Source organism: Astatotilapia calliptera, chromosome 3 (genome assembly GCF_964374335.1).
Source record: "Astatotilapia calliptera chromosome 3, fAstCal68.1, whole genome shotgun sequence".
Classification (NCBI taxonomy): domain Eukaryota; kingdom Metazoa; phylum Chordata; class Actinopteri; order Cichliformes; family Cichlidae; genus Astatotilapia; species Astatotilapia calliptera.
Window position 1 is genome coordinate 84,809,251 of NC_137424.1, and position 22,937 is coordinate 84,832,187.

A 22,937-nucleotide genomic window follows, 5' to 3' on the forward strand; every position below is an offset into this window, starting at 1 on the left:
GCTCTTCCAGTATTGCTCCGTCTCCAGCCTTGGTGGTGCTGTTCTCTTATTATTATTGTTCCCTTGCCACTGAGAGTACACCTTTGCTGGTTCTGTGGAGAACAGCTGGTTTATTTTCCTGCCTTCTATCTCTCTGGTGTACCTCCTCAAGCGGCTGGCCAAGGCTGTGAGTCTTTGCTTGGCAGTTTCCAAGGCCTCAGGTATGGACAGCTTGCTGTATTTCTTATGCACCTTCTTTGTCGCACCTTTCTGCAACTCCGTTAGTTGGCTAACCTCCCTCCGTGCTACTTTGATCTTGTCCTCTAGCCTCCTTCTCCATGGAGGGTACTGCCCCTTGTGGCTGTTAAACTTGTAGCCAAGCATCTCACTGATCACTGCTGCCGTATTGTAGATCAGCTTGTTAGTGTCGGTAATCGTGGTTGTAGGTATTGTCCGTAGTGCTGCATTAACATCATCTAGCAGACCTTCTGAGGGTACTTCACGTAATCTTGGTAACCGGCTGCGGGGGATCCAGGTTTCAAGCTTGGCCATGATCCTATTTTTCAGGTCAGTTCCTCTCGCACTCAACGATCCTTCTCCTATCGCACTTGGGGCTATGTACCCAATCTCGGGTGGGGGTGATGATATCTCCCCCCTGACCTGGCGTCCTGACTCCTCCTTGCCGTAGCATTTGTGTTGTACCTCGTCAATCTCTAGCTGTGAGAGCAGTCCCTTCTTTCGAATGTTGGAACACTGAGCTACTAGTTGTTTCGCCGTCATTGTGGATGTTGGGTATCGAAGAATCCATAGGTCCGTCATCCTATTCATGTAGCCCCTTCCGCCGGGGTTACTTGCGTAGTAGCATTCCAACAATGCCCTGTTTTCGTCTCTTGCCCACCAATGCCTTCTTGTTCCAGTAGCCCACTTTTCGTCAGGGTGCCCTGGTTCCTCAACACCTGACGCGGACCTTGTTCATCCGGGCGACGTCCGAGCCGGCATGCCTTCATATTTATCTGTCTCGCTCATGTCTGCGGTAGGCTTGCTTAGCATAGGGGGTCTAGCCTTAGGACCCAGTGATATATATATATATATATATACATATATAATTCCAAAACTCAACCCCATCATTTAATTTGTTTTTGATTGAAATTGAATATTACTTAAACTCTCTTAAATTAACTTCCAATAAAAAAGGTTTATCATTGATTGAAGTTCATTCAGAAATGTTTAAGGAATGAGCTGTCACAACTTTCAAGTACAAAGTTTTTATGAGGTCTTTCACATCCCCCCCCCTTTTTTTCTTTTTTTATCCTTTATTTATTTATCCTTCTTATTTCATTGCACTGTATATTGTTACCCTTATTTGCCTTGTATGTCTACTGTACAAACTGAAGTGGAATGACTGACTGTTCGCTTTATAAGTTCAATAAAATTTGGGAAAAAAACCTCTTCGGCCGCTCCCTTCTGCCGTATTTTGCGGCAAAATTATCCACATCCACCGCCGCGCTATGAATTGTGGGATATATGGGACCACGAAGCGTGCACCGGACCACGCTTGATATTTGGGGAAATCGACGGCGCATTTGGAGTATGCATTTGAAGTATACTTCGAATTGGGACAGCCGTCATTGCGTGGCGGTGATGTAACCGCACTTGAAATGCGTACTTCAAGCGTGCAGACCCTGAATTGGGACACAGCCAGTGTGTTCTTCAGTTTCAGGCCTGTTTCTGCTGACTGCTGTAGGTGAGCTGATGTTCCTACACCTGTCTGTCCTCATCATGACCTCTGACCTTTAGTGATCCTCAGTGACTTCTGTCCTGTTGCAGGTGTGTGTGTGCTGCTGCTGTCTGCACTGACTGTTCCTGCAGGTGAGTAGATGGAAGGTGGAGTCATGTTCTTCCCGTCTCTGTTTCCTGGTTTGAACCCCAGTTGGTTCCCCTCGTGTCCATGTGGGTTCTCCCGGGTTCTCCAGCTTCCTCTCACAATCCACAGACCTGCATGTGTGTAGAATAAAGGAGAGAGGCTCAGTGGTTGGAGTTCAACATCACCTCTTACACACAATGTTGCTGCAGATGTTTCACAATAAGACCACTAAAAGCACGCAGCGCTTTTACTTTGAAAGAGATGCAGGAAGTGTGGAGTCTGTGTCACCTGTGTAACTTATGAAGTAACTATGGTTACTGGTTACGAGTGGACATACTTCCTTTGTGGAGGAAACACACAGCAGGCTTTCTCTGTTAAGCTGATCTTTGTGCTTGAGGTTCTGAGTGAGTGCTCATGTTAAAGGGCTGTTTCATGTTTCTTTCATCACAATATGACTGACTGAGCGCTGCCTTCTCCTCCAATCAGAGATCTGAAAATGAACATTTATAGCAGCCATGTAAAAGCTGTAGCTGCAAACATAGAGAGCAGTTTGACAGCTGCTGCTGTTCAGAATGTGGCAGCTGCACGTTTGAGTTCACAAACTGAATTTAAACACTGAAGTGTGTTTTAGCTGTTACACAGTGTCACAGTCTAATGAAGGACAAGTCTCTGCTACATCACCCGTGTTCCTCTGTTAGAATTGGGTTAGGGGGTTCTGACATAAACGGTAGTAACCAGACCGAAAAGCAGCGCACATTTCGGTGCTTTATTTCAGTGCTTTTCTTTTCCCTGAGCTGTGACACACTTTAGATTCCAGCCAATCAAGTGTGAAGGGATTTCAGTAGCAGGGTGGTCTATCTGGGCCGCAACAGCCGCTCAGGTCCAAACCCAAATGAAGTGAATCGCACAGTGGTAAACATCACCTGCCATCCTGGCTTCAACTCGTCGACTCGTGAGAACGACATTTGTCTTCTGAAGCTGTCGGCTCCTGTCAATTTCACAGACTACATTTGGCCGATCTGCGTAGCCTCACAAAACAGCACCTTCAACAATGAGACCAGCAGCTGGGCCATCGGCTTTGATGGTAAATCATAAAATATTTATTGTATTTTACAGCATTGTGTTGGAGTCTTTAGAAAAGCCTGATGTTTAAATTCTCTACAACTAGCAATAACCTGCAGGAGGCAAACGTACCAATAGTGGGAAACAGTGAGTGCAAAGCCAGATATCCAGGGGTCCCAGACAGCATCATCTGTACTGGAGAGACAGCTTCATGTTTGGTGAGCACAAGTTTATTTCTTATAATCTGTTGTTGACAGTCACTGAGATAATCTCACCTTTAGTCACACTTTGGTTTACTTGTTTTGCTGTAATTGACCATAAATATTAATATTCATGTTTATCAAAGGTTGTTTTTTCTAAAGCCTCTAATTTATTTGATGAAACTGATTCCTTTAAACGAGCTGCCTGAAACTTTCTGTCTGTGGAATCGTCACTTTCATTGCACCAAAGCAGCTGAAGTGGATTCACAGTGGTTCATGTTTCCTAAGTGGACAGACTGATATCCATGAAGTGTTACTGACTGTGTTATACTGGGACGATCAATTTATTTGTTACTTAATTTATTTCAGCAGTTTGTAACAAAACTACCAACAAAGTTCAAACTTTAGTGGGTGACAAAGGTCGACCTCTAACAGTTACACATCTGTCCTGATAACTTTCATCACTGTCTTTCCACAGTTTAGTGTTGGGGCACCACTGAGGACTCAGAGTGGATCCGTCTGGCTGCAGAGTGGAGTTTTCATTTTTGTTGGATGCTCTGCACGTCCTACAACCTACACTCCTGTGTCCCAGTACCAGCAATGGATCAGCGACACAGTTACCTTCCCCTCCCCAGACAGTTCATTACAAACCACTGCTCCTCCCACTGCTTCTACCACCACTCCTTCCAGCGCTGCTCCCACTGCCCCTCCCACTGCCCCTCCCACCGCTCCTCCCACCGCTGCTCCCACTGCTCCTCCCACCGCTCCTCCCACCGCTCCTCCCACTTCCCCGACATGTGTGGGTGTGTTTTGAAGTGGTGAAAACCTGATCCACTTCACTCACTTCACCTCACTGTGTGTTCTCGTTGTGTTGCTCCATGTGTTTGCTGCAACTGTTGGAAACTAGATCAACACATTTACTCAAGTTCAAGTACAAACATGAAGAACTTTACCTGACATGTTACTTTATAACTTTAGGAACCTTTGATTCCACCGTATTTATGGACATCAGGAGGGTTTTCTTATTAGCACAGTTATTATTTTTATGTGATTATTTTCTCTACACATCTGTCTGTATTTGCTTTACTGTCATTATGAAATGAAGCCTTCTTACATAATTCTGAGGAGTGAGATGTTGTTATCACACACTTACTTCTGTTGTTTGCTCAAATTCTTAAACTAATCTATTAAAATCTTTGAAATCTTCTTTTGTGGTGGAATGTTTTGTATATTTCCCATCTGTCCTCAGACTGTGGTTAAAGGTAACTACACTGCCTATACCACATGCAAAGAAGGCACGAAGTAGCACTAGCAGGTCTAACAAGGCCACTACTTGTGCTACACCAGTACTACACGGACACTGAGGGAGTTCTCTCACACACAGGTAAGTGAACATGTCTCGTTCCTCGCCCACTTAGAATAAGACACTGCCGAGACAGAGAGTGTAGTGGTAAAGAGAACGGCAGAGAGATGCCGAATTTAATCCTTTAAATTGATTTCATTCCTTAAACACAGGTTTGCAGGGTCGGAGCAGATATACCTGAGAGGAGGATGGCTGAGCTGTTTTGAGAGATGATGTGACTAAACTTTTTCTTTTAATTTCCTAAGCTTGGGTGAAGCATTTTGAGTTTGACACATGAGATGTGTCAAAGAGAGGGATTTAAGGTTTAATTTGAAATGGGTTTTAGGATTATGTTATAACTTTTGGGGGTTTTGATAATTTAGATATGGTAAAACTGAGGCAGAAATTGTTATTTTTATGTTAAGGTTAAAGGATTAAAGTGAACTGAATCCTGTTTAGAAGATAAAATGCTGGTGTTCATAAGAAGCTGTTTACAAAACCTAAAGGGAAACTGTGGGAATAAAAGATATGCTTTGAGGAAAACTAGTGAAGATTGTAGGAGTAGAAAATGTTTGATTTCTTTTTGATTTCTAGAAGAAGTGGTTATAATGTAGGCTTACACATACAGATATTACATAGATTTATTTCTAGGGTAGAGGAGAGAGCTTGTTATGAGAATGTTACAAGTGTCGCTGACCCAAATGAATAACATTGAAGATTATATACGTAAAAATGATTTTGTATACACATTGCGATTGTGCTCATTTAGAGTTGTTGCTTGGTCTACAGAGGGTCTTAAGCTTTGTTTGGCGCAATGTCCAGACAATCTATTGTGTAAGAGACTTAGAGCATAGAAGGCCGCACATGCTTACAAACACATAGGATCTATAAACTTGCAAGGCCAAAGGCCTGACATTCATTTAGCTTATAACTGAATTTGAGCTGGTCTAGCAACAAGTGACAGGAAAGAGGAACTGAATAGGAGTTTCTTGCTTTAAAGAAGGACCTAAGGAAGGAAAGCATATATTTTGGTTAAGTCTGATAAAGTATAATGAAAAGGAGCAAAATGAAATAAAAATGCTATATCAAAAAAAGGGTTATGACACAGGAAATGTGAGTTTTAAAATGAAGTTAGTGTTAACACTGTCACAATCAGCAGGGCTGACTGTGTGTAGAGCGAAGGGTGGACCCAAATGCAGACGGAAACAAAATGTGAAACATGACTTGAATAACAGAAAACGAGCCGTTTATTGAGGCTGGCAAAATAACTGTAAACAAAAGGCAAAATGCAAGGCTAACAATAAACTAAACTGGGTGAGCCAAATTAACTTAAAAACCTACAGGAACATGGACTTGACATGAGGAGACTTGACATGAGGAGACTTGACATGAGGAGACTTGACATGAGGAGACTTGACATGAGGAGACTTGACATGAGGAGACTTGACATGAGGAGACTTGACGCAACTTCTTGGCTTGCAAACACAGCAGACGATCTGACAATGACACACTGAAAACACAGGACTTAAATACACAGGAGGTGATTAGGGGAAGTGGGAGCACATGGAGGAACAGCTGACTGACATGAGCTTAATGACAGGACAGGGGAAGTGAAACTAAATACAATGAACAAAGAACACACGACTCCTTCAAAATAAAACAGGAAACACTGAAACTAGACATGACAACACAAGCTTAACAGACCTAACATGTGATGAACGATACAAGAACTCAAACATAGAAACCAAGGAAACAATAAATAATAACTGCCTTTCCTTAACTAAAGCTAAATAGGAATGACACAAACTAATCACATATCTAAAATGAGACAAATACAAAATGAACTCAGAGCGCTGGCCTGTGACAAACACACAGGAGTTGTTTTTAGGCAGCTTTTGGCTATGATAAAATTTACGCATGAGTAATTGCTTATATGTTTAAACTTAATTGATTAAAATGGTTGTTTTCTCTCTGATCTTTTAGTAGAATAGGCGCTTATAATGATTTTCTTGTGATTTTCTTGTGAAAGGTGACTTTAGGTCAGAGGCACTTGCAACAGCGACAGTTTTGTGTACAGGATGTTGATGATCAGATAAGGGAGAATAGATTGGGCAACAGGAAACATATGCAGGGATGTGAAAGCAGCGCTTTAAGATTCTTTGCTGCCACTGTGAATACGAATGTGGTCTTTGCCTAATTAAATAAAGGTTACACTGACTCACTGCTTCCTCTTCTGGTACAAAAATGGCATTACATGGAAGTACAGCCCAAAATCAGTTTACAACACTTTACAGCACATTTCATGCTGCAAACACGAGAAATTCACATTTTGAAATGTTCTCCTCCTGAAAGAGAAACTCTTACGAATACATGTCCCAGAAGGCCGGTCTCCACAATCCCCGTCCATGACTTTCAGTCCCAAATCCTGACAACAGCGCACACACACACACTGTGGTTGTGATGATGTCACAAACACACACCTGGGGAGTCCAGTGTGCTCTAAGCAGGAAGCAACAATGAGGTCATGGGACTTTGACCTCCTCATTAATACAAAACACATGAAGGAAGAAATTATCTGTAGAGACCAAACCAGTTTGAGTCTATGGGGACTGAGTCACTGCTGCCTCTGCTGGATGTCAGAAGAACTGCAGGGATCACCTTCATTGTTGTTTTTGTCTTCATCTGATCACTGAGCGCATTTGGACTTATTTCACTGTTCAGGACATTTTTGATGTGTCTTAATGTCACGCTAGGAGTGACAGGAAGTGACCTATACCCTGCTTGATAAAATAAAAGCTCTTTTTAATCGGAGTGCAGCATCGAGTCTGTGAAACTTCAGGACTATTGATCAGGTTCAGTTAATCAATCACAAGCTGTTTGTGGACAGAGTGGTGCTGGAGCAAAGATCACGGGTTCATTTAAAGGTCAAATGTGAGTCTCCTGTGTTAAAAGCCGCCTCACTGCCCAGTTAAACAGCAAAGATTAAAAATGAGTCAAAGGTTTCAGTCACAGACGAGAAGCTCGTGTTGTGTCTTTTCTCCCAGCTGTTCTTCATCTCACCTCAATTCTCCGATCCGTGTTTCCAGGTATTTCTGAGGCTGCTTTAAAGGTCTGGATCAGATCCACAAGAGAGAAAAGCAGGAACAGATACAGTCCAAGTCATTCATTTGATTCCAGTCAACACATTTATTGATCATTAGTAGCCACATTAAAAATTAAGCACTGATTCATCCACTAAGGCTCAAACTGCACAGACACATGAAAACATGATATTTATCTTATAAAACATGATGTTTATTATTCAAAGGTGTTTGGAAGCCTTTCCAGGTGAGTTTGATCCAGGAGGGTCTGAAGCCAGAGTCAGACAGAGACTGTGCAGAGACTGTAGAAGGACAGAGCAGCAGCAGAGCAGTCCAGATACACTGATGATCCTCTGTCAGATCCAGAGGGACACACAGGGCTGATGCTGGAGTCTACATTGTGTCTGACAGTGGAGCTGTTCTCAGAGCAGTTCACTCTGCAGCACTGACAGTCATCTGCACTTCATTCCTCTTTCAATCACTGCTGGATGAAGCTCTCCTCTCCTCCTCCCAGTAACATGGCCCAGTCAGAGCGTCTCTACACACAAGCTGCTGCTGCTGCTTCAACCTCTCTGGATCATCAGGACACAGCTGCTCCTCTCTCAGCAACACACCATCCTATTTACAACCAGCTCCACCTGCAGAGAGAAGGAAGAGCAGAGGAGATAAACGAGTGTTTCCAGAGACTCTTCATCAGCTGTCAGTGATGCAGCACATCCAGTATAAAGAGCAGCAGGGACGTCAGTGCTGGGACTGTACTAGGACTCATTGTTGCTTCACTTTTTCTAATCTTTGGATTTTTATTGAAGTTGATGAAAATGTTTTTGACTCCTAGTTTGAGTTTGGACTTTCATTCATTAGAAGAACCTTGGTGTTTCCACTCTGAGCTCTGTAGGAACCCCAACAATCCAGATGGACGGTTCCAGCTGTTAACTGGTGGAATACCAGCCAAACATCTGCTCTGCACAAAAGGCAGAAACAGGAAGTGTTTGTGTCCAATCCTGAAGGCTGTCACCATTCTCCTCCCACAGCTTCACTGAGAAGCTGCAGCTTTACAGGAAACACTGCATCTTTGTTTCATACTGACTGTGTTTAGTACAATACTGCTGACAGCACCACCCACTCACTCCATCACTCTACTGACCTCAGAGTCTCCAATCTGTAGTCTGGACTCTCCTTAAGATCACACAGCTGCTTCACGTCTGGATCCTTCAGGTTGTTTCCTCTCAGGTCCAGGTCTCTCAGATGGGAGGGGTTGGACTTTAGCGCTGCTGCCAGATAATCACAGCTTATCTTTGACAAACCACAGTTCCACAATCTGCATAAAGAATTAAAGAAAGTTTATTAGACAAAGTGCTTGAAATCATTCAGTGTTTCATCATCTGTTCAGAGCTGAAGAAGGTTCAGAATGTAGAAGTGTAATAAAATGGAAACTCCAAACAGCTGAAGCCAGCAGGAAACAGCTTCAAACAAGAAACTGTGCAGAGTTTTCAGACCATATGCCCCAATGCAGCCAGTTGGATTTTGGAGTTTTGAATCTCTGTTCTGTGACTAAGTCCTTGAATCATTTCTTCCAGTCGGTCCCACAAGACAGACTAAGTGTTGGACATGTGTTGTGGCTCCATCTTGGGAGCTTCTAAATGTGATGTGATGGCCGCTCTGGGTCTGTCAGATCACAGTACTGAAGAGAGCTCAAACTGGGCACACAGTGGTTCTAGACTTGACCCGAGATTGTCTGAAACTGACTGGGAGATTTTTACACATGTTCCACTCCTCCTTGGAACAACAGGAAGTCCTAATCATATGGAAACAAAGGTTAAGTGTCTTATGGCATTCAGTGATGATGGTGCTGTGGCCCCACCACCTCCACCTCTTTTGAAAGGAACTAACTGTAATCTGAAGCTTCAAATGGAACTAAGACTTCCTCCACTAGGTGGCAGTGTCTGGTGAGAAAGTGCTAGTGTAGCTGGTCTGTAGTCAAAAACAGGAAAATGCAGGATTTGGGCTGAAATGACAAAAAACAAACTAAAAACCAGCAACAAACAACTTAAACATAAACAATCACAAAGAAAGAACAATACAGTATCCACATCTGAACCAAAGAGTAAAACAGTGAAATGTGGATTATTAAATATTAGGTCTCTCTCCTCCAAGTCTCTGCTAGTACATGACTTAATAATTGATCAACAAATTGATTTACTCTGCCTTACAGAAACCTGGTTGCAGCAGGATGATTATGTTAGTTTAAATGAATCAACACCCCCGAGCCATTCTAACTACCAGAAATCCCGAAGCACAGGCCGAGGGGGCGGTGTGGCAGCAATTTTTCACACCAGCCTATTAATTAATGAAAGACCCAGACAGACTTTTAATTCATTCGAAAGCCTGATGCTTAACATTGTCCACCCCAGCTGTGAAACTCAGAAACCAGTCTTACTTGTTATCATCTATCGTCCACCTGGGCCTTACACAGAGTTTCTGTCTGATTTCTCAGACTTTATATCTGATTTAGTTCTGAGCTCAGATAAAATAATTATTGTGGGTGATTTTAACATCCATGTAGATGCTAAAAATGACAGCCTCAACATGGCATTTAATCTGTTATTAGACTCAATTGGTTTCTCTCAAAATGTAAAAGAACCCACCCACCACTTTAATCACACTCTAGATCTTGTTTTAACATATGGCATAGAAACTGAACATTTAACAGTGTTTCCTGAAAACCCTCTCCTGTCTGATCATTTCCTGATAACATTTACATTTACAATAATTGATTACACAGCGGTGAAGAGTAGACTTTGTCAAAGTAGATGTCTTTCTGAAAGCACTGTAACTAAGTTTAAGAATATAATCCACCCACTGTTATCATCTCCAATGCCCTGTACCAACACAGAGCAGAGCAGCTATCTGAACGCTACCCCAACAGAGGTCGATTTTCTTGTTAATAATTTCACCTCCTCACTACGTACGACTCTGGATACTGTAGCTCCTGTGAAAACTAAGGCCTCAAATCAGAAGTACCTGACTCCGTGGTATAATTCTCAAACACGTACCCTAAAGTAGATGACTCGTAATCTGGAGAGGAAATGGCGTGTCACAAATCTAGAGGATCATCATTTAGCCTGGAGAAATAGTTTGCTGCTTTATAAGAAAGCCCTCCGCAAAGCCAGAACATCTTACTATTCATCACTGATTGAAGAAAATAAGAACAACCCCAGGTTTCTCTTCAGCACTGTAGCCAGGCTGACAAAAAGTCAGAGCTCTTTTGAGCCAACCATCCCTTTAACGTTAACTAGTAATGACTTCATGAACTTCTTCACAAATAAAATTTTTATCATTAGAGAAAAAATGACCAATAATCATCCCACAGATGTAATATTATCTACAGTTACTCTTAGTACCATTGATGTTAAGTTAGACTCTTTTTCTCCAATTGATCTTTCTGAGTTAACTTCAATAATTACTTCCTCCAAACCATCAACGTGTCTTTTAGACCCCATTCCTACAAAACTGCTCAAAGAAGTCCTGCCATTAATTAATTCTTCGATCTTAAATATGATCAACCTATCTCTAATGATCAGCTATGTACCACAGGCCTTCAAGCTGGCTGTAGTTAAACCTTTACTCAAAAAGCATCTCTAGACCCAGCAGTCTTAGCTAATTATAGGCCAATCTCCAACCTTCCTTTCATATCAAACATCCTTGAAAGAGTAGTTGTCAAACAGCTAACAGATCATCTGCAGAGGTTTATTTGAAGAGTTTCAGTCAGGTTTCAGAGCTCAGCACAGCACAGAAACAGCTTTAGTGAAGGTTACAAATGATCTTCTTATGGCCTCTGACAGTGGTCTCATCTCTGTGCTTGTCCTGCTAGACCTCAGTGCAGCGTTCGATACTGTTGATCATAATATCCTATTAGAGCGATTAGAACATGCTGTAGGTATTACAGGTACTGTGCTGCAGTGGTTTGTATCATATCTATCTAATAGACTCCAGTTTGTGCATGTAAATGGAGAGTCCTCTTCACACACTGAGGTTAATTATGGAGTTCCACAGGGTTCAGTGCTAGGACCAATTCTGTTTACATTATACATGCTTCCCTTAGGCAGTATCATTAGAAGACATAGCATACATTTACACTGCTATGCAGATGACACCCAGCTCTATCTGTCCATGAAGCCAGATAACACACACCAATGAGTTAAACTGCAGGAATGTCTTAAAGACATAAAGACCTGGATGGCCGCTAACTTTCTGCTTCTTAATTCAGATAAAACTGAGGTTATTGTACTCGGCCCTGAAAATCTTAGAAATATGGTATCTAACCAGATTCTTACTCTGGATGGCATTACCTTGGCCTCCAGTAACGCGGTGAGGAACCTTGGAGTCATTTTTGACCAGGACATGTAGAAATATCCTGTCTCAGAGTGACGCTGAAAAACTAGTTCATGCATTTATTACTTCCAGGCTGGACTACTGTAATTCATTATTATCAGGATGTCCAAAAAACTCCCTGATAAGCCTTCAGCTAATCCAAAATGCTGCAGCAAGAGTCCTGACAGGGACTAGAAAGAGAGAGCATATTTCTCCTGTTTTGGCTTCCCTTCATTGGCTTCCTGTTAAATCCAGAATTGAATTCAAAATCCTGCTCCTCACATACAAGGTCTTAAATAATCAGGCCCCATCTTATCTTAATGACCTTGTAGTACCATATCACCCTATTAGAGCGCTCCGCTCTTGCTCTGCAGGCCTACTTGTTGTTCCTAGAGTATTTAAAGTAGAATGGGAGGGAGAGCCTTCAGTTTTCAGGCCCCTCTTCTGTGGAACCAGCTTCCAGTTTGGATTCAGGAGACAGACACTATCTCTACTTTCAAGATTAGGCTTAAAACTTTCCTTTTTGCTAAAGCATATAGTTAGGGCTGGACCAGGTGACCCTGAATCCTCCCTTAGTTATGCTGCAATAGATGTAGTCTGCCGGGGATTCCCATGATGCATTGAGTTTTTCCTTTCCAGTCACCTTTCTCACTCACTATGTATTAATAGACCTCTCTGCATTGAATCATATCTGTTATTAACCTCTGTCTCTCTTCCACAGCATGTCTTTATCCTGTCTTCCTTCTCTCACCCCAACCGGTCGCAGCAGATGGCTGCCCCTCCCTGAGCCTGGTTCTGCCGGAGGTTTCTTCCTGTTAAAAGGGAGTTTTTCCTTCCCACTGTCGCCAAAGTGCTTGCTCATAGGGGGTCATATGATTGTTAGGTTTTTCTCTGTATCTATGAAGCGCCTTGAGGCGACTTTTGTTGTGATTTGGCGCTATATAAATAAAATTGAATTGAATTGAAATGGCGAAAAGTGGCAGAGCAAGAAGGTTGTAGGTTGAAGCTTGTTGGCCTTTCTTTGGAGGTTGGATGTTTCCCGTCAGTCCAATGAAACGCTGCTTAGGTTCATTGGTGCTTCTACATTGGCTGTAGGTGTGGATGTGAGAGAGTGCTTCTCTGTCTCTCTCTGTTTGCCCTGTGATGGACTGCTCCCCTGCGTAGGTGGACCACGCATCTTGCCCGATGACAGCTAGAGCACAGGCTCTAGGCAGCACGGTGGCACGGTGATTAGCACTGTTGCTGCACAGCAAGAAGGTCCTGAGTTCAATTCTACCATCAGGCCGGGGTCTTTCTGTGTGCAGTTTGCATGTTCTCCCCGTGTTTGCGTGGGTTCTCTCCGGGTACTCCGGCTTCCTCCCACCGTCCAAAGACATGCAGCTTGTGGGGATAGGTTAATTGGATAATCCACATTGCCACTAGGTGTGAATGTGCGAGTGAATGTGAGTGCGAATGGTTGTCTGTCCCTGTGTGTTGGCCCTGCGACAGACTGGCGACCTGTCCAGGGTGTACCCCGCCTCTCGCCCTGTGACAGCTGGGATAGGCTCCAGCGCCCCCCGCAACCCTGAAAAGGATAAGCGGAAGCGAATGGATGGATGGATGGATTTGTGGCCTGAAATTCCCCAGTTAGCAGTTTGGTAGATAACTATGACATGGTAATCACATCCAGCAGCTGTATTCTAACTGTAAGCTGAGCCGTGCTAAGCCAAAGCACTGGCACTTTTTAATATACAAATTACAACATTTAATAGAAACGTATTGGTCAGCATATTATTAGCCTGCTGTTAACTTCATTCCACAGAAAACTGAGAGAATATAACAGAGTTGATAAAGAATAAAGAGAAATGTGCTGATTTAAAGCCTTTGAAGTGCTTAAGATGATCTCTGTCCACTTATGCCCACTCATTCATTAAGTTATGTAAGCTATCTAATGCAGCTTTGATCGTCACAGTCTGCCTTATGAAACTCATTCTAACCCTGAATGTCAGAGTGCTCCTCCTTCTCTTTTCCCATCATTCATGCTGGCAGTGGAGGAGATTTGGATTTTGGATTGTGTTTTGGATGATGTGTGTATGTTTGTGTTGGACTGCTGTTTGTAAAGCAAATTGCCATTTTGGTTTGGATTTCAGTGTCACTCAGACTTTAAGGTGGAATGAAGAGTTTTAGAGTTTCGCAGTGAATTATCCAGTGGAGGATTTTTCTTGTTCTCAGAAGGTTTGAAATGTGAACATTGTTCTGCTGCAGTCAATGGACTAAACCAGAGAAGAAGAAGACAGACTTTACCATGAAGATCCTCAGTGTGGATCAGTATCAGCCTTATGTCTGCAGTTTAGTGTCAGCACAACTTTCACATCATATTCATCTCAGCACAAGTAAAACATGGTGAATGACCTCAGAGTTTCAAGTCCACATCCTGGTCTCTCCAGAAAACCACACAGCTGCTTCACTCCTATATCCTGCAGCTTGTTGTTCTCACTCAGGTCCAGCTCTCTTAGATTAGAGGGGTTGGACTTCAGCGCTGCTGCCAGACAATCACAGCTGATGTCTGACAAACCACAGCTCATCAATCTGTACAAAGAAGGAAAGATTTACGTTTTTTAGACAAAGTGTGTGCTTGAAGCCATTCAGTATTTCATAATCTGTTCAGAGCTGAAGAAGGTTCAGATGTAGAAGTTTAGAAAAAGGAAACTCCAAACAATTTAAGTCAACTGTAAGCAGCTTCAAACAAACACAAGAGAAAAAAAAATCGGAATTTTTCACATTAAAGTTGTACATTTATCATAAAAACATGAAGAGTGATTAAGCTTTAATGCATGAAATTAAAAAACAAACAGAGTACAAAACAAAGAAAACAAATTCAGGAGGTCGACTATGAGATGCCGTAAGGGACGTTATTACTGAAACGCTCTCACACACATTACTGAGAAACCAAGGCATTTCAGTTGAACAGAAAGGCATTTCAGTTGAACAGGAAGTTGTTTCTTGACAAGGAAACTGAAGGAAAAAGTGGTAGATTTCAAACAAACCACTACACAGATGTCTACTCAGCAACCTGCTAGGAGCCTAAGTGAAGCAGCTGCATTACTTAACAATATATAAGCCTCAGCATAAGTCAAAATTTAGAATAGCAGATGGAATTATTCTTGTTTTTTTGGGATATGTGCTTTTTGTCTTTTTTAGCAAAGAAAGAAAATATCTTAAAATCATTATTAAAACCAGGAAGAGAAGGCTTAGCGTTCCTCCATTTAGCACAATGGATGTGATATTTACTCAATGTAACCATACTGTTGTAACTATGACATATTTTGTCTTTGAAGAAACTACTAATAAATCTATTATTGCATTTTCATCACACAGCTGACATTTCCCTGGCAATAAATTTGGGAGCGCTGATGAGAAATTATTGTATATCATAACATTTTTAATCAAATGAAGCAGAGGCAGTGGGACCAGTTCACAAAATTTGTTATATTCTCTTTGAGAACAGTTTAGACAATATTTTTCCGAAAAGTATGTCTAACTCAGAATGACACCGTTATCATCAACAAATCTGTTATGAATATTGTCATGGTTCGGCTGTGTGCAGGCAGGCAGAGAGGAAGGACCCAGAATAACCAGCTTTATTGCAGGGGTGACTGAACAGAAAACTAACTATACTGGAAAATAACTAAACTGGCATGCAGGCAAACAGAACACACGGGAAGGTAAGAGGGTGAACAGACGTTAACAACGCGACACTGACACAAAGACACACTGGGCTTAAATACACTGAGGCAGTAATCAAGGGATGAGAGACAGGAGGGGAACACACCTAGGGGAAATCACAACTGATGAGGCAGGGGGAAACGTAAATTGAACACACTCACATAAGACAAGGACCTTCAGAATAAAACAGGAAACTAACAGACATAGAGGACCAGACGAGACACCATGGACAGACAGAGGGACATACGGGCAGAGGAGGCTAAGTACAGGAAAAACCTAAACTAAACATGAGGGCAAGATAACAAAACCTAAACCAGAAATAATAATAATAATAATAATAATAATAATAATAATAATCATCATCATCAGATAGCTAAAGAATCAGAACATAATTATAATCAAAACAGTATCGCCAGAGAATAAGAAATAATCCATAATGCAAAAATAAACCAAAACATAAGAAACTCAAAATGCTGGGTCGAACCAACCCAGGACCACGACAAATATAATCTTTTTGTTTAAACCAGTCGCTCTTGAAAATTGATTTTTGATTGAGTGTAATTACCCTATGATTCCATAAGGTTTAATTATGGGGAGAAGTTGTGGGTATATCTCATTATCTCAGATTTTAACCATTTAATTCTAAGGGTGCCAACCATAAATTCTAATTCTGGAGTTTTGAACCACCTTTATTGTATTCCTTCACAAGCTGAGATGTTTCAACGTAATGGGTTTTATTCCTCCACAAAAATTCAAAAAAGGCTACTTATGTTTATTTGTATCAGGACAAGCAGGGAAGCCATGGACATCTGGACAGTCTATCAGGCTGCCTGAGTCCCCTCACCCATATCAGCCCAGAACTCTGCATTAACTACTGAGTAAGACTTAGAGGATCAGAGATAAAAAGTCTACAAAGAATGGATCAAGACTTCCTGTATAAGGCTCTGTGGACCTATGATCGGCAGTGTCGGGACAACTTTCACATCATATTCATCGCAGCACAACTAAAGCATGGTGACTGACCTCAGAGTTCCAAATCGGCATCGCGGATTCTCCAGAAGAACACACAGCTGCTTCACTCCTATATCCCGCAGCTTGTTGAAGCTCAGGTCCAGGAGTCTCATAAGGTAGGGGTTGTACTTTAGCGCTGCTGCCAGATAATCACAGCTGATGTCTGACAACCCACAGCTCCCCAATCTGTATAAAGAATGAAAGATGTAATTTTATTAGACAAAGTGTGTTCTTGAAATCATTCAGTGTTTCACAAACCACTAAGAGCTGAAGAAGGTTCAGAATGTAGAAGTTTAGAAAATGGAAACTTAAAACAGCTGAAGCCAACAGGAAGCAGCTTCAAACAAACACAACAAGAGAAAAAACTCCGAATGTTTGACATTAAAGTTGTACTTTTATCATACAAATATGAAAAAGACTTGAAAAAATTTGTTTTACATTCCAGAAGCCTCATAGATTCACTTTTAAAGGTGAAGTTGGAAAGGAATAGACATATTCGAAGTCCAACCACACCTTTTTCCAGTCACATTATTAAAACAGACAAACTACAAGCTCATTTTCAGTCCAACGAGTCATTTTCTGACCTAGACTAACAACACTGGTCGTCATGTGCAGCTGGCTGTGAGACCAGTGCTCAGGGACCGTCTACAGAGTGCTACACTGGAAGAACATCACATACAAATTTGCTTCCCGCACTTTCACACAAACATCTATTGTCATTATTTTTACCAAACTCTGTGGAGTCCTTTATTGGAAATTCAAATGGGATTCAAATGGTCAGACAAAAGAGGGTGATGAGGAAATTTGATTAAATGTTGTCATTTTCCTTATATACCAAAGATAATGATTGACAAATGTGTTTTTACAAACTCAGTGATGGACTTTGATCAACAGGATAACCCTGATTGTTAAGGGCATTTTAAGATAAGATAAGATAAGATAAGATAAGATAAGATAAGATAAGATAAGATAAGATAAGATAAGATAAGATAAGATGAACTGTATTTATCCCAAGGGAAATTCTTTTGTCACAAACACTCCTCTTTCAATGGAGCAGCAGCAGTCCATCTGCATCTTAAGGATAAAGGTCACTCTTTCGAGGATGCCAATGTTCACATTTTGGACAGAGAGGACAGATGGTTTGAAAGAGTGAAAGAAGCCATTTATGTCCTCTGTGAGCGACCACCTTTGAACAGAGGCGGTGGCTTATGACACCAACTCTCTGCCATCTATAATCCAGTTTTGAGATCCCTTCCCAGACGCCTTAACGCCCACTCAAATCCTGGGCCATCTGACCTCAGGAAATCGCATGATAGGGTGGGGCCAGGTTTCACAATGTGCTCACCCGAAACCCTGACTGATTGTGACCCACACCCGTTTTCACACCTTGGCTCATGTGATTAGGTAGAGGATCTTCAGGGGGTCCTTTTGTCCCTCTTTGGGGGGTTACTCCCGCTGGGTTTAAATCTAGCCCCCACCGCCATTTGACCTTAGAAGTGAAGAAGCTTCTCGGATGAGAGGTGAAACGTCTTCAAGCAACTTAAAGAAGTCCAGAAGCCTTTCTTTCAAGGCTCCTTAGACTACGATGACCTGGATGACTGAGAACCTTCACAAACATACTCACTTGCAAATTCCAGAAAGGTGGTTGTTTATAGAATAATATTATTCGGACTTTAAATGCTCAGCAGTGGGAATGTTTGGATGCTGACCTGAGAGTTTCTAGTATACAATGTGGACTCCGCAGTGCAGCAGACAGAAGCTTCATGCCTGAATCCTGCAGGTTGTTGTTACTCAGGTCCAGATCTTTCAGATAGGAGTGTGAGTTGAGAACTGAGGACAGAGCATCACAGCTTCTCTCTGAGAGGTAACAGTGACTCAGTCTGAAAAACAAATGAATTGATTAAATCAGTCAAATGAAACATTTTTTTAAAACCCAGCAATACAATTAATGGTTATCTAAATAGCTTCATGAAAACACAACTATCCCTCTATATCAGCATTTACTCTTTGTAAGCTCCACCTGCTCCACCTTCTGTTTCAGAAGACATGAAAACACACTGTAAATGTAGTAGAAACATTATTGATGGGAAATGTAATCTTCTCAGAGCCATTTGTACATTTTAGAGCCTGATATTGAAATGTAAGTGTGGACAGCAGGGACATTCACAGCAGAAAAGATATAAGAAGATACCTGTGTTCAGTAAATATTACTATCGTGCCATCAAGAAATACCAAAGGTAGGTAAAACTCTGGTTGTTGCAGCCATCCAGCCATCCATACTTTGTACTACTGTGCTGCAGGTTGTGGCTACATCCACACTATCCTGGATAGATTTGAGAATGGTGTTTTCGTTCACTTATTCACTTTCTGGCTCTTTTAAAATGTCGTGGTTGAGGAAATGTCAAGGAAAAGCACTACGTTTTTTAAATGGACTAACAATGAGTGAATGAAAAAGTACAAAGTTGCAAAAGCGAGTGAGAGTTAAAGAATTTTAAGAAAAGCTATCTGGAGCATCTATAGACTGATATTTATCTTTAATAGGGTTGTCAGAATTGAGAGGAAACAAAAAGACTGCTGTATAATGCCCTCCACTATCTTAGTTTAATTGGTCACATGACTGCATCATATGACTAACATGCGTCATCATTTTAGAAAGTCTCCCTTTTCGCTGTCCACACTGACGCGAAAGCACAGTTTTCAAATGTATCCATTTTTGAAATGCCCATTTCCCTTCTTTTCCTATGTCTTGTGCTTTTATTTCAGTGAACTGAGGATCTGCCGGCGGCCGTGGGACCTCAGATGGTGGGTCGTTTTCAACACTTCCTTTGTTGTAAAGCACCGGGTGAATAGACTGTAGTGGGGGGTCTTTTGTGTGGTTTTCTTTTTGGTCCCTTCTGCTGGTAAGGCCCAGTTGTCTGTTTATTTTAATTTTAATTTGGGACACAGTTTTAGATGACACTGCATTCAGTGCTCTGTCATTGTTGATTTTTCATCTTATTTTATATTAATAAATAAAATTGTGTTAATATTTGAGCGGACCTCAGTGTGCATTTCTGAACCTGTGCAAATGTTGTTGTTTTTTAAATTACATTTCATTTCTAAACGATTTTGTATTTCCTAGAGTGGCGTTGTCATTTTATTACTTTGTTTATAACCCCGCCGACCACTTGGGGCGATCGTGGCTCAAGAGATGGGAGTTCGCCTTGTAATTGGAAGGTTGCTGGTTCGAGCCCCAGCTTGGACAGTCTCGGTCGTTGTGTCCTTTGGGCAAGACACTTCACCCGTTGCCTACTGGTGGTGGTCAGAGGGCCCGGTGGCGCCAGTGTCCGGCAGCCTCGCCTCTGTCAGTGCGCCCCAGGGCAGCTGTGGCTACAATGTAGCTGCCATCACCAGTGTGTGAATGGGTGGATGACTGAATGTAGTGTAAAGTGCTTTGGGGTCCTTAGGGACTAGAAAAGCGCTATACAAATACAGACCATTTACCATTGGTCACATAAGGATATTTCTATGGCTGCAATGAATCCCTGAGTAATTCAAATGCTTTGTTTAATGAAATCCACCACGCATGTAAAAGCAAGAGTTTCCCTAACATTTACGACTAAAAATAGACCTGCAGTAGAAATGTATCTAGGAGCATGTATGTGAATATATTGTAACATTAGGCACGTACAGCCCTGGTGTTTAAACAAAGACTGATAACACAACAGCAGCAGTGATGATCACAGTTTATGTAGGATTCAACGTCTTGAGCACACTGATGAGTTCTTGAGCCATCAAAGAGGTTTCAGTTGTATTGGAAAAAATTTCAAGACTTTAGGATATGAATTCATAGAAAGATAGAAAGAATTACTAAATTTATTTCACCAATAAATTAAACACAAGAGTGCAAATGTACTTACAGAGCCTTGTTGGAGGCTTTGACAACTGGCAGCAGCCTCAGAAGAGCCTCCTCTGAAGCAGAGTATTTCTTCAGGTCAAACACATCCAGATCTTTTTCTGATGACATTAAGATGAAGACCAGAGCTGACCACTGAGCAGGAGACAGTTTATCTGTTGAGAGACTTCCTGATCTCAGGGACTGTTGGATCTCCTCCACTAGAGAATGATCATTCAGTTCATTCAGACAGTGGAACAGATTGATGCTTTTCTCTGCAGACAGATTCTCACTGAGCTTCTTCTTGATGTACTGGACTGTTTCCTGATTGGTCTGTGAGTTACTTCCTGTCTGTGTCAGCAGGCCTTGTAGGAGAGTCTGATTGGTCTGCAGTGAAAGACCCAGGAGGAAGCGGAGGAACAAGTCCAGGTGTCCATTTGGACTCTGTAAGGCCTTGTTCACAGCACTCTGGTGGAGAGATGGTTTAAACCACCAGGAGGTTGTTTGTTGTTCTTCCAGCAGATTGAGTCCAGAGTTGATGAAGGTCAGATGGGCATGAAGAGCAGCCAGAAACTCCTGAACACTCAGATGGATGAAGCAGAACACCTTGTCCTGGTACAGTCCTCTCTCCTCTTTAAAGATCTGTGTGAACACTCCTGAGTACACTGAGGCTGCTCTGATATCGATGCCACACTCTGTCAGGTCTGATTCATAGAAGATTGGGTTTCCTTTCTGCAGCTGATGAAAAGCCAGTTTTCCCAGAGACTCCATCATCTTCCTGCTCTCTGGACTCCAGTGTGGATCTGTCTCAGCTCCTCCATCATACTTGACCTTCTTCACTTTGGCCTGAACCACCAGGAAGTGGATGTACATCTCAGTCAGGGTCTTGGGCAGCTGTCCTCCCTCTCTGGTTTCCAGCACATCCTCCAGAACTGTAGCAGTGATCCAGCAGAAGACTGGGATGTGGCACATGATGTGGAGGCTTCGTGATGTCTTGATGTGAGAGATGATCCTGCTGGCCTGCTTCTCGTCGCTCACTTTCTTCTTGAAGTACTCCTCCTTCTGTGGGTCAGTGAAGCCTCGGACCTCTGTCACCATGCCAACACAGTCAGAAGGGATCTGATTGGCTGCTGCAGGTCGTGTGGTTATCCAGAGGCGAGCAGAGGGAAGCAGTTTCCCCCTGATGAGGTTTATCAGCAGCACATCCACTGAGGTGGACTTTCTAGGGTCAGTTAGGATTGTAGTTTTGTGGAAGTCCAGAGGAAGTCGACACTCATCCAGACCATCAAAGATGAACACAACCTGGAAGTCTTCAAAGCTGCAGATTCCTGCTTCTTTGGTTTCAGTAAAGAAGTGATGAACAAGTCCCACCAAGCTGAACTTTTCCTCTTTCAGCACATTCAGCTCTCTGAAAGTGAATGGAAATATGAACTGGATGTCCTGGTTGGCTTTGTCTTCAGCCCAGTCCAGGGTGTATTTCTGTGTTAAGACTGTTTTCCCAATGCCAGCCACTCCCTTTGTCAGCACTGTTCTGATTGGTTCATCCATTCCAGGTGAGCCTTTAAAGATGTCTTCTTGTCTGATTGTTGTTTCTGGTCTGTGTGGTTTCCTGGAGGCTGTTTCAATCTGTCTGACCTCATGTTCATCATTGACCTCTGCAGTCCCTCCCTCTGTGATGTAGAGCTCTGTGTAGATCTGATTCAGAAGGGTTGGGTTTCCTGCTTTAGCGATGCCCTCAAACACACACTGGAACTTCTTCTTCAGCCTATATTTAAGGCTACGATGATGAGCGGCAGCAGAAAGTCCTAAATGGAAAAAAAAAGTTTGTGTTTTACACAATACGCATGATAAGAAATTACTTAACACATGGAGACATTAGTAAATATTATCCATCATATTACATATTTTTAGAAATTGTTTTACTGTCAGCCATCTCTTCCTGCTTCATTCTCCCCAGGAAGTCCACTGTGATCTTCACAAATGCCTCTCTGCTGCTCCTCTTCTCCTCATCATCATCCCTGTGACTCTCTAAGCATTCTGGGTAATCTGGACTCAGAACCTTCTGGATCTTCTTCAGCTCGTCCTTCACAAAAGTGATGATGTTGTCCTCCAGCAGCTGGAACAGAATACTTTATGAGCGACCCAATCAGACTGAAATCATGGAGCCAAACATCAGATCCATGTTGGACACACTGACGATCCACTGGTCTACAAAGAGCAGCATGGAGACGACTGTGAATAGATGTAAAAGTAGTTGTTGTACATGTACAGACCATAAATATGGAGTTCAGGTCTGTTTGATGCTGCTGGGCAGACTGACCACTGGGAACCTCTGAGCTCTGCTGGTCCACTCTGTGGAGAAATGATGAAGAATTTCTGGAATTTTTAAAAAAAAAATTTAATGTTTTTTTTTTTTTAGTTCAAATTTTAGTTGTTAGTTTTTTATGGA

At 42.2% G+C, this 22,937-nt stretch overlaps 2 protein-coding genes and 1 long non-coding RNA gene across 4 annotated transcripts in view; 1 reads left to right on the top strand and 2 right to left on the bottom strand.

Moving 5' to 3' along the window:
- LOC113029860 (NACHT, LRR and PYD domains-containing protein 12-like) overlaps nt 1-22,937 on the bottom strand; it is a 153,558-nt gene that overhangs the window by 126,199 nt on the left and 4,422 nt on the right. The gene's annotated exons all lie outside the window — the stretch shown is intronic.
- LOC113017405 (uncharacterized) lies at nt 3,050-4,311 on the top strand. Its single transcript, XR_013906812.1, has 2 exons — nt 3,050-3,123; nt 3,584-4,311. It is a non-coding gene; the product is annotated as an uncharacterized LOC113017405 (long non-coding RNA).
- Nucleotides 5,677-22,937, bottom strand: LOC113017419 (protein NLRC3-like). 2 transcript variants are annotated; one of them, XM_080299541.1, is made up of 8 exons: nt 22,762-22,937; nt 22,412-22,604; nt 20,514-22,293; nt 18,324-18,494; nt 16,627-16,800; nt 14,290-14,466; nt 8,672-8,845; nt 5,677-8,165 (listed from the first exon to the last, which is right to left on the bottom strand). In XM_080299541.1, exons 1-8 carry the CDS (start codon nt 22,762-22,764, stop codon nt 8,150-8,152), a joined length of 2,688 nt encoding a protein of 895 aa, XP_080155667.1. In that variant the 5' UTR covers nt 22,765-22,937; the 3' UTR covers nt 5,677-8,149. The 2 variants fall into 2 exon arrangements, with proteins under 2 accessions (XP_080155667.1, XP_080155668.1); XM_080299542.1 differs by lacking the exon at nt 22,762-22,937 and having other exon boundaries at nt 22,390-22,555.